General features: G+C 55.6%; 2 protein-coding genes across 9 annotated transcripts; both read right to left on the bottom strand.

Moving 5' to 3' along the window:
• Nucleotides 1–60: 60 nt before the first annotated feature.
• ABCB6 (ATP binding cassette subfamily B member 6 (Langereis blood group)) lies at nucleotides 61–7878 on the bottom strand. Its single transcript, XM_043446112.1, has 19 exons — nucleotides 6990–7878; nucleotides 6558–6695; nucleotides 6128–6314; nucleotides 5830–5931; nucleotides 5479–5662; nucleotides 4532–4653; nucleotides 3921–4030; nucleotides 3671–3736; nucleotides 3374–3499; nucleotides 3157–3233; nucleotides 3005–3068; nucleotides 2809–2894; nucleotides 2536–2593; nucleotides 1860–1964; nucleotides 1260–1434; nucleotides 1004–1116; nucleotides 665–759; nucleotides 527–595; nucleotides 61–337 (listed from the first exon to the last, which is right to left on the bottom strand). The coding sequence occupies exons 1-19, from the start codon at nucleotides 7536–7538 to the stop codon at nucleotides 229–231; spliced, it is 2535 nt and encodes an 844-aa protein (XP_043302047.1). The 5' UTR covers nucleotides 7539–7878; the 3' UTR covers nucleotides 61–228.
• Nucleotides 7879–8219: 341 nt separating this feature from the next.
• Nucleotides 8220–17685, bottom strand: ATG9A (autophagy related 9A). Of its 8 annotated transcripts, XM_043446117.1 has the most exons (17): nucleotides 17529–17667; nucleotides 17163–17231; nucleotides 16468–16525; nucleotides 15913–16044; nucleotides 15748–15791; nucleotides 15160–15224; nucleotides 14270–14431; nucleotides 13947–14088; nucleotides 12973–13721; nucleotides 12736–12889; nucleotides 12447–12626; nucleotides 11812–12060; nucleotides 11427–11605; nucleotides 11205–11322; nucleotides 9994–10213; nucleotides 9647–9792; nucleotides 8220–9363 (listed from the first exon to the last, which is right to left on the bottom strand). In XM_043446117.1, exons 4-17 carry the CDS (start codon nucleotides 16013–16015, stop codon nucleotides 9358–9360), a joined length of 2517 nt encoding a protein of 838 aa, XP_043302052.1. In that variant the 5' UTR covers nucleotides 16016–16044; nucleotides 16468–16525; nucleotides 17163–17231; nucleotides 17529–17667; the 3' UTR covers nucleotides 8220–9357. The 8 variants fall into 8 exon arrangements, with proteins under 8 accessions (XP_043302052.1, XP_043302048.1, XP_043302050.1 ...); XM_043446113.1 differs by lacking the exon at nucleotides 17163–17231 and having other exon boundaries at nucleotides 17529–17685; XM_043446115.1 differs by lacking the exon at nucleotides 17163–17231 and having other exon boundaries at nucleotides 16468–16522; nucleotides 17529–17682.
• Nucleotides 17686–17814: the final 129 nt, after the last annotated feature.

Raw genomic sequence — 17814 nt, 5'->3', positions numbered from 1 at the left:
TGCTCATCTGACCTGCAGTGGAGGCCTGCTGTAGTTCCCCACACCACAAAGTCATAGTGATCCTAACACAGTCCACACTTTTATTTCCCCCACAATGCTCTTCTGAAAATCCCTGTTCCATCACTGTAGCTAGCACCAAGACCAGGATGAAACATGGCAGGGAAGAGGGATACAGTGTATTCCGCTCAAAGTTATCCTTCAGGAAGGAAGTGGCCACAACTTTTGTCATCATGCCTTAGTCTGGGGCTTGGTGTCTTCAGAGACTTCTTCTTGTCCCTGCTGCTGTAGCTGCCACATGTCAGCATACACCCCACCTCGGGACAACAGAGCCTCGTGCCTGGGGCAAGGAGAATAACGTAAGTCCCAACCAACTGTTATTTGTACCCCAAGAGTCCTTGCCACCAGTCTGTGCGATGACAAGGAACTGGTGAAGGAGATCCTTCCAGAAACTCCTGGGATTCCACGACCTTACCTTGGGGCCCCCACTTCAGAGGCCCTTCCCTGTTTATCATGCTGTGTCCCTTACCGTCCTCGCTCCACGATGCGGCCATCCTTGATGACGAGGATCTGGTCAGCACTGACCACCGTGGAGAGCCTGAGAGGTCAGAGGTCAGTCACCCACCACAACACCTGAGGGGGACCCCACCTGCTGCCTGTCCCATACCTGTGTGCCACCACGATGGTGGTGCGGTTGGCGCAGACTTTGGCCAGAGAAGCCTGGATGGCCCGCTCATTGTGGGTATCCAACGCAGATGTTGCCTACAGAGAGGAACTTAGGTAAAACTGTCCCTCCCACCAGATCCCTGGTGGGAGGAGGATGCAAGTGGCTAGCCGAGGCCTCAGGAATCAACAAGGACCTTGTTTTGCACTTGAAAACTGTAAAGTGTTTTTGTGAAACATGCATTCGTGCTAGCTTTCCTACATGAAGAACGGTGCTCAGCAGGAATGGTTGGGCACAGGCTCGGGGAGGAAGGAGGTGGGGAAGGCGTCTCAGGGCCCTCACCTCATCCAGCAGAACAATGTCTGGAGCCTTGAGAATGGTGCGAGCGATGGCGACACGCTGTTTCTCCCCACCACTCAGCTTCAGTCCCCGCTCGCCCACCTGCGTATCATACCCTGTGGAAATTGCCCACCTCTCTCAAGTCACATGTACTACACTTGGTTTCTGTGACCAGATGGGCAAGGACGGGGTAGAATGGAGGTCAGAGGCAGTAACGGGCCTGAACTGGGCGGGGGGAGACCCTGAAGGGGAGGCTCACCTTCAGGGAAAGCCATGATGGTGTCATGGATGCCTGCAGCCTGAGCCGCAGCCTTCACCTCGTCGTTCCCAGCTGTGATGCGGCCGTAGCGGATATTGTTGGCAATGGTGTCATTGAAGAGGACAGTGTCCTGGGGCACGACTCCAATGTGAGACCGGAGAGAAGTCTGGGTCACCTGGGGCCAAAAGAGCATATACTCTGGCCTGTGAGATCCCTCCAGGCCTGGAAGGTAGGATGGGCTGGTGGGAAGCACATGGGATGAGCAGCTCTGCGTGAGAGTCCTGCCTTCACCTCCCCAGATCCCAGCTGTGTGGGCAAATCGCTTAATCTAACTCTGTTTCCCCATTGATAGAGAGAAAATTCATTTTCTCTCCCTGCTGCCCTCGATGGCTACAGATCTTTGTGTCTCATACGGCATCCTAGGAATCGCTCCCGTGACTACTTTCCTTATACAAACCATGTGCCGCTAGAAAGGCTGAGGTATCCTGACCCAGCTTTTTGTAGGGGTGACAGCTCTTTCTCTACTCCCTGGATGCCCAGCGCGTACCGTTCTTTCACATACGGGCCCCTAAATTATACTTTTCCCCTGAGCATCCTTACCTGTGAAATATCCTGCCCATCTATTCGGATGCAGCCGGAACTGATGTCATAGAAGCGAAATAGCAGACGCAAAACTGTGCTCTTCCCTGCTCCCGATGGGCCCACCTGTTGCATGAAAAACAGAGGGAGAAAGGACTTCCCTGGTGGTGCAGTGGGTAAGAATCTGCCCACCTGGGCACATGGGTTTGCTCCCTGGTCTGGGAAGATTCCACATGTCTCGGAGCACCTCAGCCCATGCACCACAACTACTGAGCTTGTACTCTAGAGCCCGAGAGCCATAACTACTGAGCCTGCATGCTGCAACTCCTGAAGCCCATGTGCCTGAAGCCTGTGCTCTGTAACAGGAGAAGCCACCAACCACAACAAGAAGCCTGTGCGCGGCAACAGAGTAGCTCCTGCTCGCTGCAACTAGAGAAAGCTTCCACACAGCAGTTAAGACCCACCACAACCAAAAAAAAAAAAAAGAAATTTAAGGAAAGAAAAACATTCTCAGGCCCGTTGGCTTTTAAAGCTTTCTCTCCAAGAGGCCACCAATGTCCACGGAGGAGCCACATTCAGTCCTGTGACCCAATATGAGAGGGCTCTCTGACTCTACAACCTGGATCCTCAGCTACCACGGGCACTGGAATAAGGGAAGCTCAAGGAGTCTTGGTCAGAGGGCTGGGTCTCCTCTCACCAGGGCCAGTGTCTGTCCAGGCATCACGGTGAAGGACACATCCTGCAAGGTCTCCCGCCTGCAAGGAAGGGTGAGCATGGTCGGCAGGCCGGCTATACTGCCAGGGGCCCCTCCCACCACTAGAGCTAGTACTGGGCCCTGCCGCCTCTCGCTCAGTCTGTCTTCCCAGATGGTGGTGGGCTGAGAAGCAGGGGGGAGGGGCAAGGGGAGGAGCAGTGTGTAAATGGACACGGGAGAAGGGGCCTGTGGGACAGTGGAAGGGGAGGGGCTCACCCATCAGTGTAACTGAAGTGCACGTTTTCAAACTCAATCTGACCCCTCTGAAAGCGAAGGGGCCCTGCGCCAGGAAGGTCCTTCACCTGGGAGAGTGCCACCATTGTGTGCCATTACAGGCCTGGTATCCTCCAGACACGAGGAACACCATGCCAGCTCCCACTCCCTACAAACCCACTCCTCTCTCCTCACTCACTTCTGTCTTCTCTTTCAGCAGGTCAAACATGTTCTCCATGTCGATGAAGTTGGTCTGAATCATCCTGCAAGAAGAGGTCTGGTTGGAGCGCCTCCCGGGAGCTGGGGAGATAACAGTGCACCCTGGACAGGTGAGGGCTGGCATCAGGTTACCTGTAGTAGGTGCCAAACCAGTTGAGAGGCATGTATAACTGGATGATGTAGGTGCCAAACAGCACAAAGTCCCCGACCTGTGGACATCCAGGGATGAGGACAGAGTCACAGGAGGCTGGTGGGCTGTCACCCTGCCAACTAGCTACCCCCTACCTACTTCCCACCCATGAACCTGATGGCCTAGACAAAGTCCCCAGGCCCAGGACAATTCCCTCACCTGTAGCTTCTGCTCAGTGACAAAGTAGGCACAAAGCAGGGAGCCGGCAAGGAGCCCAAGTCCAATCACCAGGTTCTGGGTCTGATTTAGTAGAACCAGTGAAGCATTTGACTTCCACTCTAAACTCTTGGGCAAGGACAAATAAGGAAGGAATGTCATACACATGTTGACAGTCACCAAACCCCAACCTGGGCCCAGGCACATCAACCTCACAGCCCAAATTTTACTCCTCTCAGGCCTGGTGATTCCACAAGTCCTGGCTGTTGCTCTCAGTAGGCCGCAAACCAGCATCCTGACCTGATATTTGATGATGGCCTCGCGATAGCGTTCCACTTCATAACTCTCTGCGTTGTAATACTTCACCTGATGAATTTCAAACCAGTGCTGTTTCACATGGCCACAGCTTTCGGCTCCATTCCCCATCCCTCCTCCCTGATTGTAAGCAGCACACTTTGCATCCTCCCTGGTCCTTGTCAGCCCCAACAACCCCAGGCACACTCCTCTACATCTCCAAACCTCACAACACTGCCACTGAGGTCTCCGTTACCGTCTCAAAGTTTAGCAAAGAGTCCACAGCCCGGGCCCGGGTAGCATTCTCCTGCATGTTCATGGCCCGTCGAAACTTTGTTCTCCACTCAGTGACCACGATGGTCAGGGCTAGAGAGTGACAGGAGAAGCGAGAGGGAGGAGAAGAGAGCAAGTCACTCCCAGCAGCAGAGACCACGTGTATGTCTGCTGCTGGTCACGTGTACACTAACCCTGTGTTATAACCCAGGGACCCAGATTCCCAAGGGAGGGAGTCCTAAGCTCCCTGAGGGAAGGGGCTGTGTCCAAGACATCATCAAAGTCTGCATAAAGCCTGTGTGAAAACAGTTTTGGTGAACCAATGGAGGCAAGCTGCATCCTATCACGTGAAGTTCCTCCTTGACTTGAGGTTCCACAGCGGGAATCTAAAGTGACCAGGATGTCCTTCCCTATGGAAAGCTGGGGCTTCCTTGACAGAGGATGCTCACCCATCACACTGGGGAGCAGCAGGAGCCTATTGGAGCCCATTGATCTACAGCTTCTCAAAGCTGGGCCATCTGAGTCGGGGCAGGACTCATGTTCAAGGCACTCCGTAAATGGTTCAGGGAGATGGTTTCACCAAGCAGCACTCACCAAGGTAAAAACCCATGCACAGGAACACAATGAGGCCAAACCAAGCATTGAAGAACATGCTGAAGTAGACAATGCCAATGATGATGTCAGCCAGCGTGGGGATGATGTTGAATACCAGGTAGCTAGGAGGCAAAGTCAAGCAACAAAGAATAGGTTAAGGGCTCAGGGTCAGTAACTCTACCTAGGAGGTTTCGACATAGTGTTGTGTTTTCTATAGCAACAGACTAGAATCAAGCTAAATGCCCCTTAAACATCGATGCCCCTTACCTTATTATGGCTAAATAAACCATAGCATGCCCAAACTATAGAATGCTTTGGATCAATTATAATGCATGAGAAAGATCTTCACGTATGGATGAGACTGTTGTTGTTTAATCACTAAGTTGTGTCTGACTCTTTGCAACCCTGTGGGCTGTAGCACGCCAGGCTCCTCTGTCCCTAGAATTCTCCAGGCAAGAATACTGGAGTGGGTTGCCATTTCCTTCTCCAGGGGATCTTCCCAACCCAGAGATTGAACCTGCATCTCCTGCTTGGAAGGCAGATTCTTTACCACTGAGCCACCAGGGAAGCCCGGATAAGAATACATCTCCATAACATTTTGATAATAAAGCCATTCTGAGAAATGACGCCTACGTCATGATACCATCTGTTTTAGGAAACACCTCCACAATACCTACTAGTTCTACATATATATATGTAAAAAAATGCAAAAAAGCAGAACTCTACATGCTAAACAGAGTGGGAACCTCTAGTGAGTGGAATTCAAGAGATTTGCTCTGTCTGCTTTATTGGAATTATTATAAGGGCATGTGTATATTAATTTTATAATTTAAGAAAAAAAACAAAGAAGACAGGCAACTCCTTCAGCTGGGTGGGTTGTCCTGACAGCCCCTCCACCCGTTTCCCCAGCCCTGCCCTCCCGCAGTTCCTTTCCATTGGCATGGCACCTGAGCAGCCCCGTGACACTGGACGTGCCCCGGTCCACGATCCGCAGCACCTCCCCCGTGCGGCGCCCCAGGTGCCAGCGCAGTGAAAGTTCGTGCAGATGGGAGAAGAGGCGCAGTTCCACCTGCCTCGAGGTGAACTGCTGCACTCGGATCCATAGGAACGTGCGAAAGTTGGTCACGAAGCCTGCAGGGAGCCAGGGGAGGCCTTGGTAGGGCTGAGCGGCCCAATGACGTCAGCCCAGCAGCAAGATGTGAAAGGTCTGAGAGCACCAAGGGGCCCGGGGGAGGGACGCCTATGGAAGGAGGGACAGCGGCCAATGCCAACCAGGGTGACAGCAGAGTCCCTCATACCTGTACTGCCAGTGCCACCCCCCTGGAGGAACTTGAGGAAGACATAGATGATGACCGTCCAGACCAGGGAGTTCCAAGGTGCCTTCTGGGTCAGCAAGTTCACTATGGAGAAAATGAGTCCAAGCCCACTCAGAGACCCTAGCACTCTCTTTGGGAGAAACTGCCCTAGGCATCAGCCACAGCCTCTACTGACCACCCAGTTCTCAACTCTGTCACACTTCCCTGGGCTAGTCTCTGCCACCATCCAGGCCAATGAAGGACCAGAGTGCTAAGCTGACCCCCTCCTTCTCCCCCTCACCTATGTCCCTATAGAAGATGGGGACCAACACGTTCAGTCCCCGCTCCAACCCCATGAGCCCCAGGCAGAGGAGCACAACAAACTGCAGAGCTGGACTCCCCCGAGGCCACAGGTAGCCACTCAGTAGGCGGAGCTTCCTGCCTAGGTCTCGCCAGGTAGACCTCGGTGGCCCCTCTGTTGATGGAACCTAGGATGGTGAAACATGTAGGGGAGGGGAGCTCAGAAATCAAAATGGTATTAGCCAGAAACCCCCTAAGGAAAATGTATGGGATTATAGCTCCCAGGTAACTTGGACCCACATGTGACCCCTGATGGGCTCAGGAAGGCTAACAGGGATTTAGATTTAGGAAAGTGAGCTATTATGGTGAGTAGAAATGATGACGGGGAATGGAATTACGATAGACCCTAAGTTTTAGAAATTGAGGTGTACCTGGCTCCTCTCTACATCTTGATCCTCTTCATTGACCCGCAAGGTGTAAGACTGCGGTCGGAGTCCAGGGGCCCAGAGCCCCAGGACAAAAAGTCCTCCAGAGACCACATACCGCAGCACCCACAGGCTAAACTGAACCTAGAATTAAACATAGGCGGGGAGACTATCACTGAGGGCCAAAGTCCCATTTTCACTACTTGTAATATGGCTGGGCACGGGTAGTACACACACCAAGTCCTCTTCAGGGGCCCAGCATCTAATAGGCTTCAAAAAAACCTACAGTGACTCAGCACTGCCACTCCCCACCAGCTGGCTATCAGCTCCCAGCAGTACTGGCCCCTCCTTTCTTCCCTTTCTTAAAGGCATTTGAAAAGCGTGGAAGCAATGTGAGCAGGCACGTCACGCGTCCCCTCCCCCCACGAGGTCCCTCACCTGCTGGCTCAAGTTCGTCCTTGCCCACCACCATTGTGGGTTGTTCCAAGACACCAGGGCCAAATTCTCGGCTGCAAAAGACACAGTCCAGAGGAGCAGGAGACCCGGGCTGTGCCTGAATTTGATCCAGACGCCCATTGCTAGCTTCTGCAGTGCCTGGCTCCGTTCTGTTACGAGCATCGCCAGACCACAGGCGCTGGCCACAGTCCCCAGTACAGAAGCCAGGAAAAGGTAGCCTGGTAGTGGGGCACCCTGGGCAGTGCCCACCCGGCCAACGAGGCCGGCTAGGGGCAGCGCTACCTGAAGTGTGGCCAGAAGCAGCTGCAGCACGTAGGGAGCGACGCGAGGGCCGTCCGCCCAAGACACCCTGTCGGCGCCACCAGGCCGCTCCGGACGTCTGCAGGGAAAAGCCGGCACCAAGGCCAGAGCCCCCAGGGCTAACAGCGTCGAGGGCACGAGCGTGAAGAAGAAGCAGGGGCTGAGCCCACCCTTCGCCCAGACCGGACCCGCGGGTCCTTCGGCCTCACAGTAGTTGCCCACAGTCACCATGGCAATGCGTGGCCACCGACAGAGACTGCGGGGACTAAGGGACCAGAGAACTGGAGAGGCGGCCGCTCAGGGCGGGGTGCGGAATCCCGAGTATCTCGGGTCATGGATACTCTGGGCACTGAGCCGCAGGGGTCGCCGGGCAGGGTCGCACGTGGACCCAGCCACACCACCCACTCGCTTCGCGCACGCGCCGCCGCCACGCACTCACGCCGGGCACGTACGCGGTCTCCGCCGTTCGCCCTCTGCTCGCGGCAGGTGACCCTCCGGCCGGGTCCGGGCCAACGGGAGTGTTCAATGTCCGACTCCGGCGACTCTCTTCCACAGCAGCCCCGCCCACCGGGGCCGCCCCTGGCCCCTACCCAGGTCCCCATTGGCCGAGAGTCTCCGAAGGGGCGGGGAGGGGGATGGCGCACGCAGAAAAGGGAAAAATAGAAGGGCGGAGCCGGCACGGTCACGTGCTCAGGGCGGGAAATCCGACCGCACGTCCTGCCGGAGTCCTTGACCTCCGAGGAACCGTGGCTTGGGAAGCTGCCCTTCTGCTCGCCCGCTAGGTCGGTATATCCGAGATCGCATAGACCAGCTTTATCACGGGGCGGACACCCAGTCCCCGGCCACGTGGGTGGTTCACAGACACCCCACCCCTCCTGCCCCCCAAAACCCTAGCCGCTCCGGACAAGAAGCCGCAGTCAGTCCCTTCTTTATTAAAGGTTGTCAAGCTGTACACGGTCCCCCACCCCATTCCGCTGTAAGTTCGGCTGCACAGTTGAACCGCTCACCTGCAGCGGACCGAGCTGGGGGAGAGGGGCGGGGGTGGGGGGGCAGGGAAAGGAGTTGGGTCCCAGCATGCAGTGCGGCAGCCCAAAGCCGAGGGCGAAGCCATCCTGTCGCCCCTCCATCCCCCTCTTGGGACAGCGGGATGCAGGCCAGAGCGCTCTTGCTGGGAGACAGACAGCCGAGGTCACACTCTGGCCCTTTCCATCCCATGTGCAGGTGGTACGGGGTACAATAAGCAGCAATGGGGGCCAGGAAGGCCGCAAGTCTCCCGGGGCCCATCCTAAAAAGTTGGAGGACAGCAAATCCCTGCTGTCCATCCCTGCTCCACAGTTTAGAAACCTTCCTTCTTAGTGTCAAAAGATAGCATTAGGGGAGCTGGGAGCTAAAGCCTCCACACCAACACAAAGCAAAAGCTGAACAGAAGGGGGGAGCAAGGGAACAGAAGGGGAGCAAGTGGCAAACATGCCAGTGATGTATGTGCAGGAAGCAGGGGAGAGGTGAGCAGGCTGCAGCACTGGGAGAGAACTGGGGGTGAGGTAAGGGCCACAGCCTGAGCTGCTCATCTGTTCGGGGGTGGGGAGGGAGGCTGCAGAGGTTGAGGGTCCAGGCCCAACCTCCCCACTCCACAGTTGGCACACGTTCTCCCTGCTTGGCAGCTTCTGGGGTGGGCAGTCCTCTGGAGACTTGCAGGGGTAGGTGCAAAGGTGGCAGTACTGGGGCTGGGCTGGGGACCAGTTTCTAGCACCACACTCTGAGCCAAGGGGGGTCCTGGGGATGAGGCTAGAGTCCCATGTGCCCTGTTTCCTAGGCCCCCTGTCTCTCTCCTGGGGCTGTGGCGAGCCCAGCATTGGCACCTCCCTTGGCCAGGCACGGACACACAAACAATACACGCGTGGAGCCAGGCAGCACTCGGGAGCCCTCCATGACGGACGGATGGGGTGGCAGGGCAGCAATGGCCTCCATCCTGGGGCACAGGGACCCTCCTCTGGGATGGCAGGGCAACGATGGCCTCCATCCTGAGGCATAGGACCCTCCTCTGCCTCGTCTATACCTGTGGAGAGATATGGGTTGGTTATGGAGCTGGTCTTCAGCAATCTGCTTCCACAACAGAAGCCTGGAGATAAAGGAAAAGGAAAATTTGATTCTGAGGCAGGTAAGCAAAGGAAAAATCGAGTCCTGGGTTTCACAGTTGGTGAGGGGAGAGAAGGCAGTCTACTTTGGAGGAGAAGTTGCAGCATCTGTGCACAGGAGGCCACCTCCCTTCACATGAGAAGCTTGACCTCAGCCTGAAGTTACTACTTCTGGCTGTCGGTTTCGGGTCTTGGAGCCCTTACCTTATGCACCTGAGGGGGGAGCTCATCCTCTGAGCCCTCTTCGGGCACAGGCTCCGGGTGCCTTGATGCTGACTGCCCATCTTCAGCCCATCCTCCCAGGGGCAGCCGAGAGAAGTGAGAGGGAGCCCGGGGCACTGTGCCAGGATCTACAGACACAAGTGAGTACTCTTAGTGTGCACACAGACAGGAATGAAGAGATGGGCTCTGGGGCTGCTGGGGGAGTTGGAGGCGCCGGGGAGGGACTAGTCTCCTTGGGTCTGGTCCCTCTGACCTCTCTCCTCCCCAGAGGCCCCAGAAGGACCACTCTTCCCTGAAGGCTCTGTCTCTTCTGCATCCCCAGTGCATACCTGTGATGCCTCCGTAGCGCCTCTGGAAGCCCCCCTGCAGGGCAGTGGTCTCAGGAGCTCCAGGCCGGGGTGCAGCACAGGGATAGCTTGCAGAGCGGGGGATAGGCTGGGCCCGGGCCCCCTCTCCCCCCTCTTCGGGGGCACTCTCCCCACTCTCATCACTCTCCCGGCGGTGCCACACATGCCGCTCAGGTTCAGCCTGGGCCTGCTGCTTGTGGAGCTGAGAAGTGGGGGATTCGTTAGTTGGGGACAGAAAGTGAAAGTCGCTCAGTCGCGTCTGACTCTTTGCGACCCCATGGACTGTACAATCTGTGGAATTCTCCAGGCCAGGATACTGGAGTGGGTAGCCTTTTCCTTCTCCAGGGGATCTCCCAACCCAGGGATCGAACCCAGGTCTCCCTCATTGCAGGTGGATTCTTTACCTGCTGAGCCACAAAGGAAGCAGTTGGGGACAGAATGATATCTGAAATAGTTACCCTCCACCATGGTATTGGCCAGTTCTGATTTATATCGCCTCATCTAGAACCACTCACTCAGAGTACCTGTTATGTTAATAACATGTAACATACATGTGATGTTTTACAAGTTAAGTTCTCAGCAGATTCCTGGAACAAGCCTGTGCATAGATTGTAATAGCTCTCATTTTCCCCAGTCATTTGATTCCAGAGTAAATTGTTTGTGAATCTAAGTGCCAGGAGCTCTTTTAGGTGCTGGGGATACAGCAGTAAACAAAATAGACAAAAACCCCAACTCCCTGGGGCTTATATACTTGGATGGAGTGGGGGGAGATAGACAATAAACAAATAAATAAGGAAAAAATACCAGTGTCAGATGATGCTAAATGCTATGGAGAGAAAAACAGAACTGGAAGATTCAGGAGGGTAGGCAAGGGAGGCTTTTACTCAGGGTGGCCAGAGATGGTCTCATAGCATGGGAAAGAGCAGACCTGAATGAGAAAGAGGGAGCCATGTGGATATGTCAGGCAAGTGGATTCTTAGCAGGGGAAACCACAAGTGTGGAAAAGCCCTGGGTGAAAGTAAGCTTGGCTGAAAAGGATAGGAAGAGGAAATACGCGGGAATGGAAATTGCAGAGCAGGTAAATGGCAGAGAAGGGATTCGAGCCCATGTTTTGCTTTTCCACGTCTAAAACCCTCTATTCTGTTTTTAGCCGCCACCTTGGTTCTACAGCCCTGCCCCTCCTGCCCACTCACCTGGTGCATGTAGAGGGCATGCAGGCTCATCTCAGTGGATGCATATTCTGACAGCACCAGGCTCTGCAGCTGGCCTTCCCACACGCTGCTCCCGGAGCTGGCTGTCCTGGCATCCACCCTGTCCCCCACGCCAGCACAGACAGCAGTCATCAACATTTCTGAGACCCGCACAAACTGCTGGGCTACTGCCATGCCCGCCCCTCTCGGCCCACTGCTACTCACCCAGAGCCTGTCATGGTGCTGGGAGCCCGGCCTGTGGGAGCCTGACCAGGCTGCAGAGGCGAGAAGGAGCGCAGAGCAGAGGCGACTTCAGCCCTGTGCCTGGAGCCCTGCAGGTCTCTAGGCAGAGGGGGGCCCCGGCAGGATGAGCCGGCTACCACATTTGCAATAAGGCTCAGTGGCTGTGAATAAAAGGGGTGGTAGAATTCTCAGGGCACAAGGAGGCCTCTGGGTCCCCCAGGACTCTGCACATTAGGACCCAGTGGCATAGACTGAATGAACAGAGAGAAGGAAACCAACAGGAGGGTGGACCCTTCTGCCCCACACCCTCAAGTCCCAGCTCCTGGTGTCCACTCTGCCCATCATCTCCCAGTCCCTAGGAACGCACCTCAGACTCGGATTGTAAGGACTGGATGGACGTAAAGAGGGCATTTTCCGGGAGCAGGCCCCCTTGGGCAAGGCCAGCAGCTGCTCCGTCCCGCTGAACTTGCTCCTTGAGGAAACCTAGGAAGGCCGTGCTCTCACGTGGTGGCTGCCAGCCAGGGTTGGTGATGGCAAAGTGCATGAGTGACAACTCTGTCTTCCCATCCTCGGCCTGCTGGTACACTGAGGCCTCCGTCTGCCCACCAGACAGCCACTGCACAAGGGAGGCTGCAGTGAGCAGGACTGCCCCTTACAGAAGCCCTTTTGGTACCCTTCCTGCAGTGGAGGGGGGAGGCCTTGCCCCTGGAGGACAGAGACCACAATGCACTGCTGTATCTCGTCCGGGGGCCCTAGTGGCCGCCCTACAAGTAGCCACATGGTGTGCTAGCTGCTTGGTTTGTGCCTTTCTCAGGGGAGCTTGGCCAAGGATGCAAGTTTAAGGCTATAATCCAGTCTAGGCTCCTGTTTATAAAGCCCGTGGTGCAGGGCTGCCCCTTTGTGATTCATTGGCTCAGAAGGGGTATCTTTTTGCAGTTTGCCCCAAAATGCTGTATAGGCCAGCATCGCCTCTGGCCAACTGCCCCCCTCCTTTCCTAATACCTGGGGATGCCCATGCTGGCGAACATCCATTTGCGCGAAGGAGCAGGTGTCTCCAACACCGACAACCTCCACAGTGAAATTGCGGAAGAAGTCTATAATCTCCAGGGCCCGTGGGCGCAGGCAGAAAATGAGGATGAGAGGTGTGACAATGGGGCTCAGTAACTCCTCCAGGATGAACACCTAGAGAGGAAGAAAGGGACTGAGGTCACAAGAGAGCAGGAGGGAGACCAGCCCTCGGCACCGAGCTGTCAGCCAGTCTCTAGCAGGCCCTGACTCCAACTCCACTCACTGCCTTGTACTGGAAGAGCTGGGCAAACTCGTCCCGGGTCTGCGAGCGGTGGGCATTACCCTGCCAGTGGTCAGGCATGTAGTGGATGTGAGCGAGGATCACGCGGAGCAGCTGCTCAGGGCAGAACACCATGTGCTGGTCCGGGATAAAGGACCTGGTAGGATCAGGGACATGGTGAGATGGAAGTCCTTCCTGGAAATGACAGGCAGCCTGCTCCCCCCTGCTGCCCTGGCCCACCTGCACACGGTCACGGTGACCCCCAGGAGTGTGACGGTAGTGAGGACGTGTTCCACAGCCAGCACGTCTTCATCATAGATGGTGAGGGCAATAAGCACGGCCAGGATGGAGCCAGCGAAGAAGGCGCAGTTCTTGGCCAGCAGTGTCAGCAGTGGTGACAAGAAGCAATTCATGTACTTGGACGCAGGCTTGTAGCCTCGGTTGAGGCGGGACTGCAGCTCATGCTCCAGCTCGTTGAAGTGGCGGAGGTAGCAGCGACCGTAGAGCGACCAGCAGCGCGCACCCAGGGCGCCCGGCTCCCGCTTGAGCACCTCGGCATAACTGAAGAAGGCGTAGAGGATCTGCCAGATGAGGATGAGGGGGCACAGCAGGAAGTTGGCAATGCCGATCCACAGGATGCGGTTGCTGAGGCGCTGGGCCAGCTCCAGCCGTTGCCCCCCACGTTTATACTCAGCCTTGAGGCTCCATTCGTTGAGAAAGAGAGAGCCAGGTCCCCAGAAGAGGATCAGCTCGAAGTTGTACTTGAGGCCCCGGGTGAAGAAGACAACCTCCCCAAGACCCGGCAGGCGGAAGCGCAGGGGCAGGAGGGACTTGTTCACCAGGGCCACCATGTAGTTCTGGAACCGGAGGATGCGGTGGTAGATGTCCAGCTCTGTCAACTCACGCTTGTGGATGCAGATCTGGTGCTCCTTCTGGGTCTGCACGATCCGGGCCTGCACTTCTTGCCATGTGCAGTATGGAAGTGCCGACTGCGGTGGGGAAGAGACGGGGGATGGAAGGCGGGGTGGTTGCCTCAGCCCCTTGCCCTCCATGAGCTGTGAGGCTCAGGGGTCCTTGGGAGCCTTTAAGCAGACCCTGCCTGACCTACCAAGGATGGAGGAAGTTGCCTGATGCCCAGGAATATACCCCACCCTTCCCAGGCTGTGGAAGACATCCTGGACTGTGGTGCTAATTGCCCAACTTCCCAGTCTCACCATGGGGATGCGCAGAGCATGCAGGTAGAAGGAGTGGATCTCCCAGTAGCAGCAAATGTTATAGATAAACTTGATGAGCCGGTGGACCCAGAAGACACCAGCGATGACCAGGATGGTGATAAGGGAGCCATTTTCCTGAATCCTGGTGGGGCAACAGGGAAGGGGAGGAAGAGTGGCCTGAGGCCTCTGGGCAGAAATGCTGCTGTCCTAAAGGATTTGGAGAGGCTGAGCCTGTGTTCTGGGGAATGTTACTGCCTCACACCCCATCTCCCACCTGCTAGCTGAACTACAGGCTCTAGTGCCCTCTGACCTGCAGTGCTTACCTGGCACTACAGACTTGGGCAGGCAGAAAGGCATCTGGCAGAGTGACCTTGACAGGCTCGGTTGGGTGAAGACTGTGGTTCACCATCTTGTTGGCGAATAGGATGTCATAGTCCACACAGCTGACCAGGAAGGTGGTGAAGGCAACCACAAAGAGGAACTGCCTGGGGAATTGGGCAGAGGGGGTGTGGTCTGAGAGTCAGAGAGACACCAGTGAAATAACCGGGAAAAAGTGAGAGTCTGGAAGTGGCAGACCAAGACTAGGGAGCAGCCTCTGGGGAAATGGAGGGCCTTTCTCTACTGCTTGGCCCCGGGAGACCCAAGGCAGCACCTATTTTTGGCTCTTAGCTTCAGGCACCACAGAATCAGCCTGCTTTTCTATCTCATGGTAATCTCTGCCACCACTCACTCTTTCAAAGGTCTTACACTGTGGTCTCTGGTCGCCAGTCCCTGATTTCCTGTTGAGATTGTAGAACCCCTTTGCAGGTTTCCACCCCTTTACTCTTTGGCAAAGCCATATGGCTCCTTCCTCCAAGAAGGCCCTCTACTCAGCAGTAGGTCTAAGGTACATCCAAGGCAGAACAGAGGCATTTTTCTCAAGTAAGCATCTGGCATCTGATACCTCCTGATGGAACCATGCTCATTCTACTGGAGCTCTGATGAGTCTGACTTCTCTTTGTGGAAGAGACAGGACTTGAAAGCCTTCCTTATAAGGGTGATTAAAAAAGATAAGTCTGTAAAACTTGGTGCCACACCCAGCCTTAAACTATAAAGGTTCGCACTTTTGAGCCTTGCACCTAGTTGCCCTGGCAGTTTGGGCCAGGGGTTGAGCTCAGAGACAGGAAACACTGTGATGTGTTCCTTCACCGCACCATCCGTCCCTTGTACTTACATGAGCTCAAAGATCTCCCCGATGAGCATACAAGTGAAACCATTCTTCTGGTGTAGATTATAAACGTGTAATTGTTAAGAAAAAGTGGTCGGTAGAGACAGCAATTAAGAGCACAGACTTTGGTGTCATGTACCTGCGATGAAGTCCTGGCTCTCTGACTTTCAAGCTGTGTGACTTTGGCCAAGTTACTTAACCTCTCTAAGCTTCTGTCTATAGTAGTATAATAGCACTTGTCTTATAGGATCATTAGGTCTGAGATAGTGCATGTAAAGTATTTAACACAGAACTGACACAAAGTCAAAAGACAATAATTATTATGATTATTAGCATACCATCAATAGAATCACCCTCAGAGAGGTTCCTTATAAATTAATACTACAAAGTACAATGCACATGGCTCTTAATAGATGTGGGATATCATTATTTATAACTGTCATTATTTCCCTAGCCTCTACTTAGGCTCAAGGTGCACTCCACTCCCCTTTGAGGGATTAGAGCCAAACCCACACCAAGTTCTTCCCCTCAAGGAGCCTGGCTTAGAGAGGGGCTGAAGGTTCAAGAGCTCCAACACAGAGACACAAAGGATATTCGAGAGAAGAAGAGGTCAAGGTTTTCGATGTGGTGCCAAGGTGCTGTGGGTACAGGAGCAGAGATGTCAGAGCCCTGAAGAAATGGAAGCCCCTTGCTCCCTCAGTGTCCCTCCACCAATTCTCCCCCAAGTCCCAGTTCTGGCTGTCATGTCCAAGAACTCACACTTGCTCCCCTCAGGGACATGCACCAACAGGTCCTCCTCTCCAGGGGGTGAATCGCTGTAGGAGGCCTCTAGGCGCTGGTATTCAGTGTCAAACTGCGCCATCACCACCGCCCCCTGTCCACCCTGTCCACCTGTGGGCACAGAGGAAAGACAGACCCAGGTTCAGACCTTCTGCTGTCATCTTCCCTGCCTACTAGAACAGAAATGAATGAGAAAGAATCCTTAGGCTTGGTCTCCACTACTAGTCGTCTTGGATCAAAGGCAGAGGGAGTAGTAACCCAAGGAAAGCAATATGCTCAGGGCTTGGGAGGCCCTCACTGACCAATGAGGTCAGTCATTCCTGTAGTCTTTACTGAGTGTCTACTGAGGCCTTGCTGGCCTGAAGACAGACTCTGCCCCTTTATGGGGTGGGGCAGCAGGGTCTGTTTCATCTTCTATTCAGTGGAGAGAAGGGGCCCTCCCATTCCCCTCCTAGAGAAGCCCTGGTCTCCCAAGAGACTAGCAGTTTGGAAGCACTTTGTAAACAGAAGTTTGAGATAAGTACATGGCCCTACCAGCTCCATGGACAGTGTCAGCTCCGCTCCAGCCCTTGATGCCCTGGCTCTGCAGCTGCTGGAGGAGAAGGTGTCAGGCCCCAGAGAGTGGGGAGTGGGAATAGAAATAAACCCAATGCTACCACTCCCCCCTACCCCCCAAATCCCCCCACCCCCACTCAGGGGAAGCCAAGCAAGGGGCAGGGAGGCTGCAGTGGGAAAGAGGCACCCCTCCTAGCCTAAGGCTATGCACACTTCCTCTGGTTGTGCCATATGAGGCCACTCATTCAACTCTAGGGTCCCATGCTGTGGCTTAATGAACCTGCGGAGACTGTCTGTACAGGGCTGGACTGTTCTCCATGCCCCACCTCAGCCTGAGGAATTAGGTGGGCCTTCCCCGGTCCGCAAGGTCCCAAACCCAAAACCCAAGAAGAGAGTCTCTCCTAAAAAGGAGCTGCCCTTGCTTCCCTAGCAAACACCCAGCAGGCAGGCAAAGTTCCTAGATGGGATATCCTGACTGGGTCAGTGTAGACCCAGATCCTGGCTCAACTGTAGGTTCCCTTGGTCCTGGAGACAGGCATGATCTAGGTGGCACTCACCCAGTCAGTGCAGACCTTGAAGCTGTGGAGCACTGCCCAGCCTGGCCCCAGTGGGGTTCCCCAGGTTAGTGAGAGCCCTGGATCCTAAGAAGCTGACCAAGCCCTCAGGGAACTCACCACTCACTGGGTCAGTGTAGACCCAGGGCCCATAGAGCCCCTGTCAGCCGGGCCCGGGCTCAGGGGTTCCTGCGGACGTTGGAAGAATCGAGCCAGTCCGACAGCCGATACACCCAGCCGAGCTGGGTTGCCTTTCTACACCCAGCTGCCACGACCCGAGCCCAGCGCGCCCCCAGATCGCCCGGCCCCAGGCCAAGGGCTCGGCTCCCAACAGCGGACAATCTTGCGCGCGGCCCCGCCGCTCACGCGCGCCCCCGTCCGCGCGCCCCCGCTATCAAAACATTCCGGCTGCGCGCCTCCGCCCCGCCCGCGTTGCCCCTTCCCCCGTTACGCACCGCAAGTCCGCTTAGGACTCCGCGGTCATACCTGGCCAGGCCCGACACGGGTCGTGAGATTTCGGTGACCGGGCTCGCGTTTCACCACAGGAACGGTCACCCGGGTGATTCCAGGGGCTCCGTCGGCTTCACTGGGCTCGGCCCGACCGGGAGCGCTAGGCCCGGCGTCTGCCACTCACTGTCAGACGCAGTTAGCCTGACCAATGAACGTGGGGGTGGAGACACGATGGCCAATGCTCGGCGTCCGAGGCGGGACTAAAAGCTAGAGGCGGGCCCTGGAAGTCAGGGAACCAATTGCACGCTCTACGTGGGGCGGG

Source organism: Cervus canadensis, chromosome 24 (assembly GCF_019320065.1).
Source record: "Cervus canadensis isolate Bull #8, Minnesota chromosome 24, ASM1932006v1, whole genome shotgun sequence".
Taxonomy (NCBI): Eukaryota; Metazoa; Chordata; class Mammalia; order Artiodactyla; family Cervidae; genus Cervus; species Cervus canadensis.
This window is presented reverse-complemented; position numbering and strand designations above follow the sequence as displayed.

What these genes read in the sequence shown, in the direction of transcription:
- ABCB6 (XM_043446112.1), bottom strand. Translation starts at nt 7,538, where the DNA reads ATGGTGACTGTGGGCAACTACTGTGAGGCCGAAGGACCCGCGGGTCCG. An exon ending in GGACGAACTTGAGCCAGCAG is followed by an intron (nt 6,696 to 6,989) that starts GTGAGGGACCTC and finishes GTTTAATTCTAG; the next exon opens with GTTCAGTTTAGCCTGTGGGT. An exon ending in AAGATGTAGAGAGGAGCCAG is followed by an intron (nt 6,315 to 6,557) that starts GTACACCTCAAT and finishes TCACCATCCTAG; the next exon opens with GTTCCATCAACAGAGGGGCC.
- ATG9A (XM_043446113.1), bottom strand. Translation starts at nt 16,015, where the DNA reads ATGGCGCAGTTTGACACTGAATACCAGCGCCTAGAGGCCTCCTACAGC. An exon ending in TTGACCTCTTCTTCTCTCGA is followed by an intron (nt 15,225 to 15,747) that starts ATATCCTTTGTG and finishes TAACAATTACAC; the next exon opens with GTTTATAATCTACACCAGAA. An exon ending in ATGCTCTGCGCATCCCCATG is followed by an intron (nt 13,722 to 13,946) that starts GTGAGACTGGGA and finishes TCCCCACCGCAG; the next exon opens with TCGGCACTTCCATACTGCAC.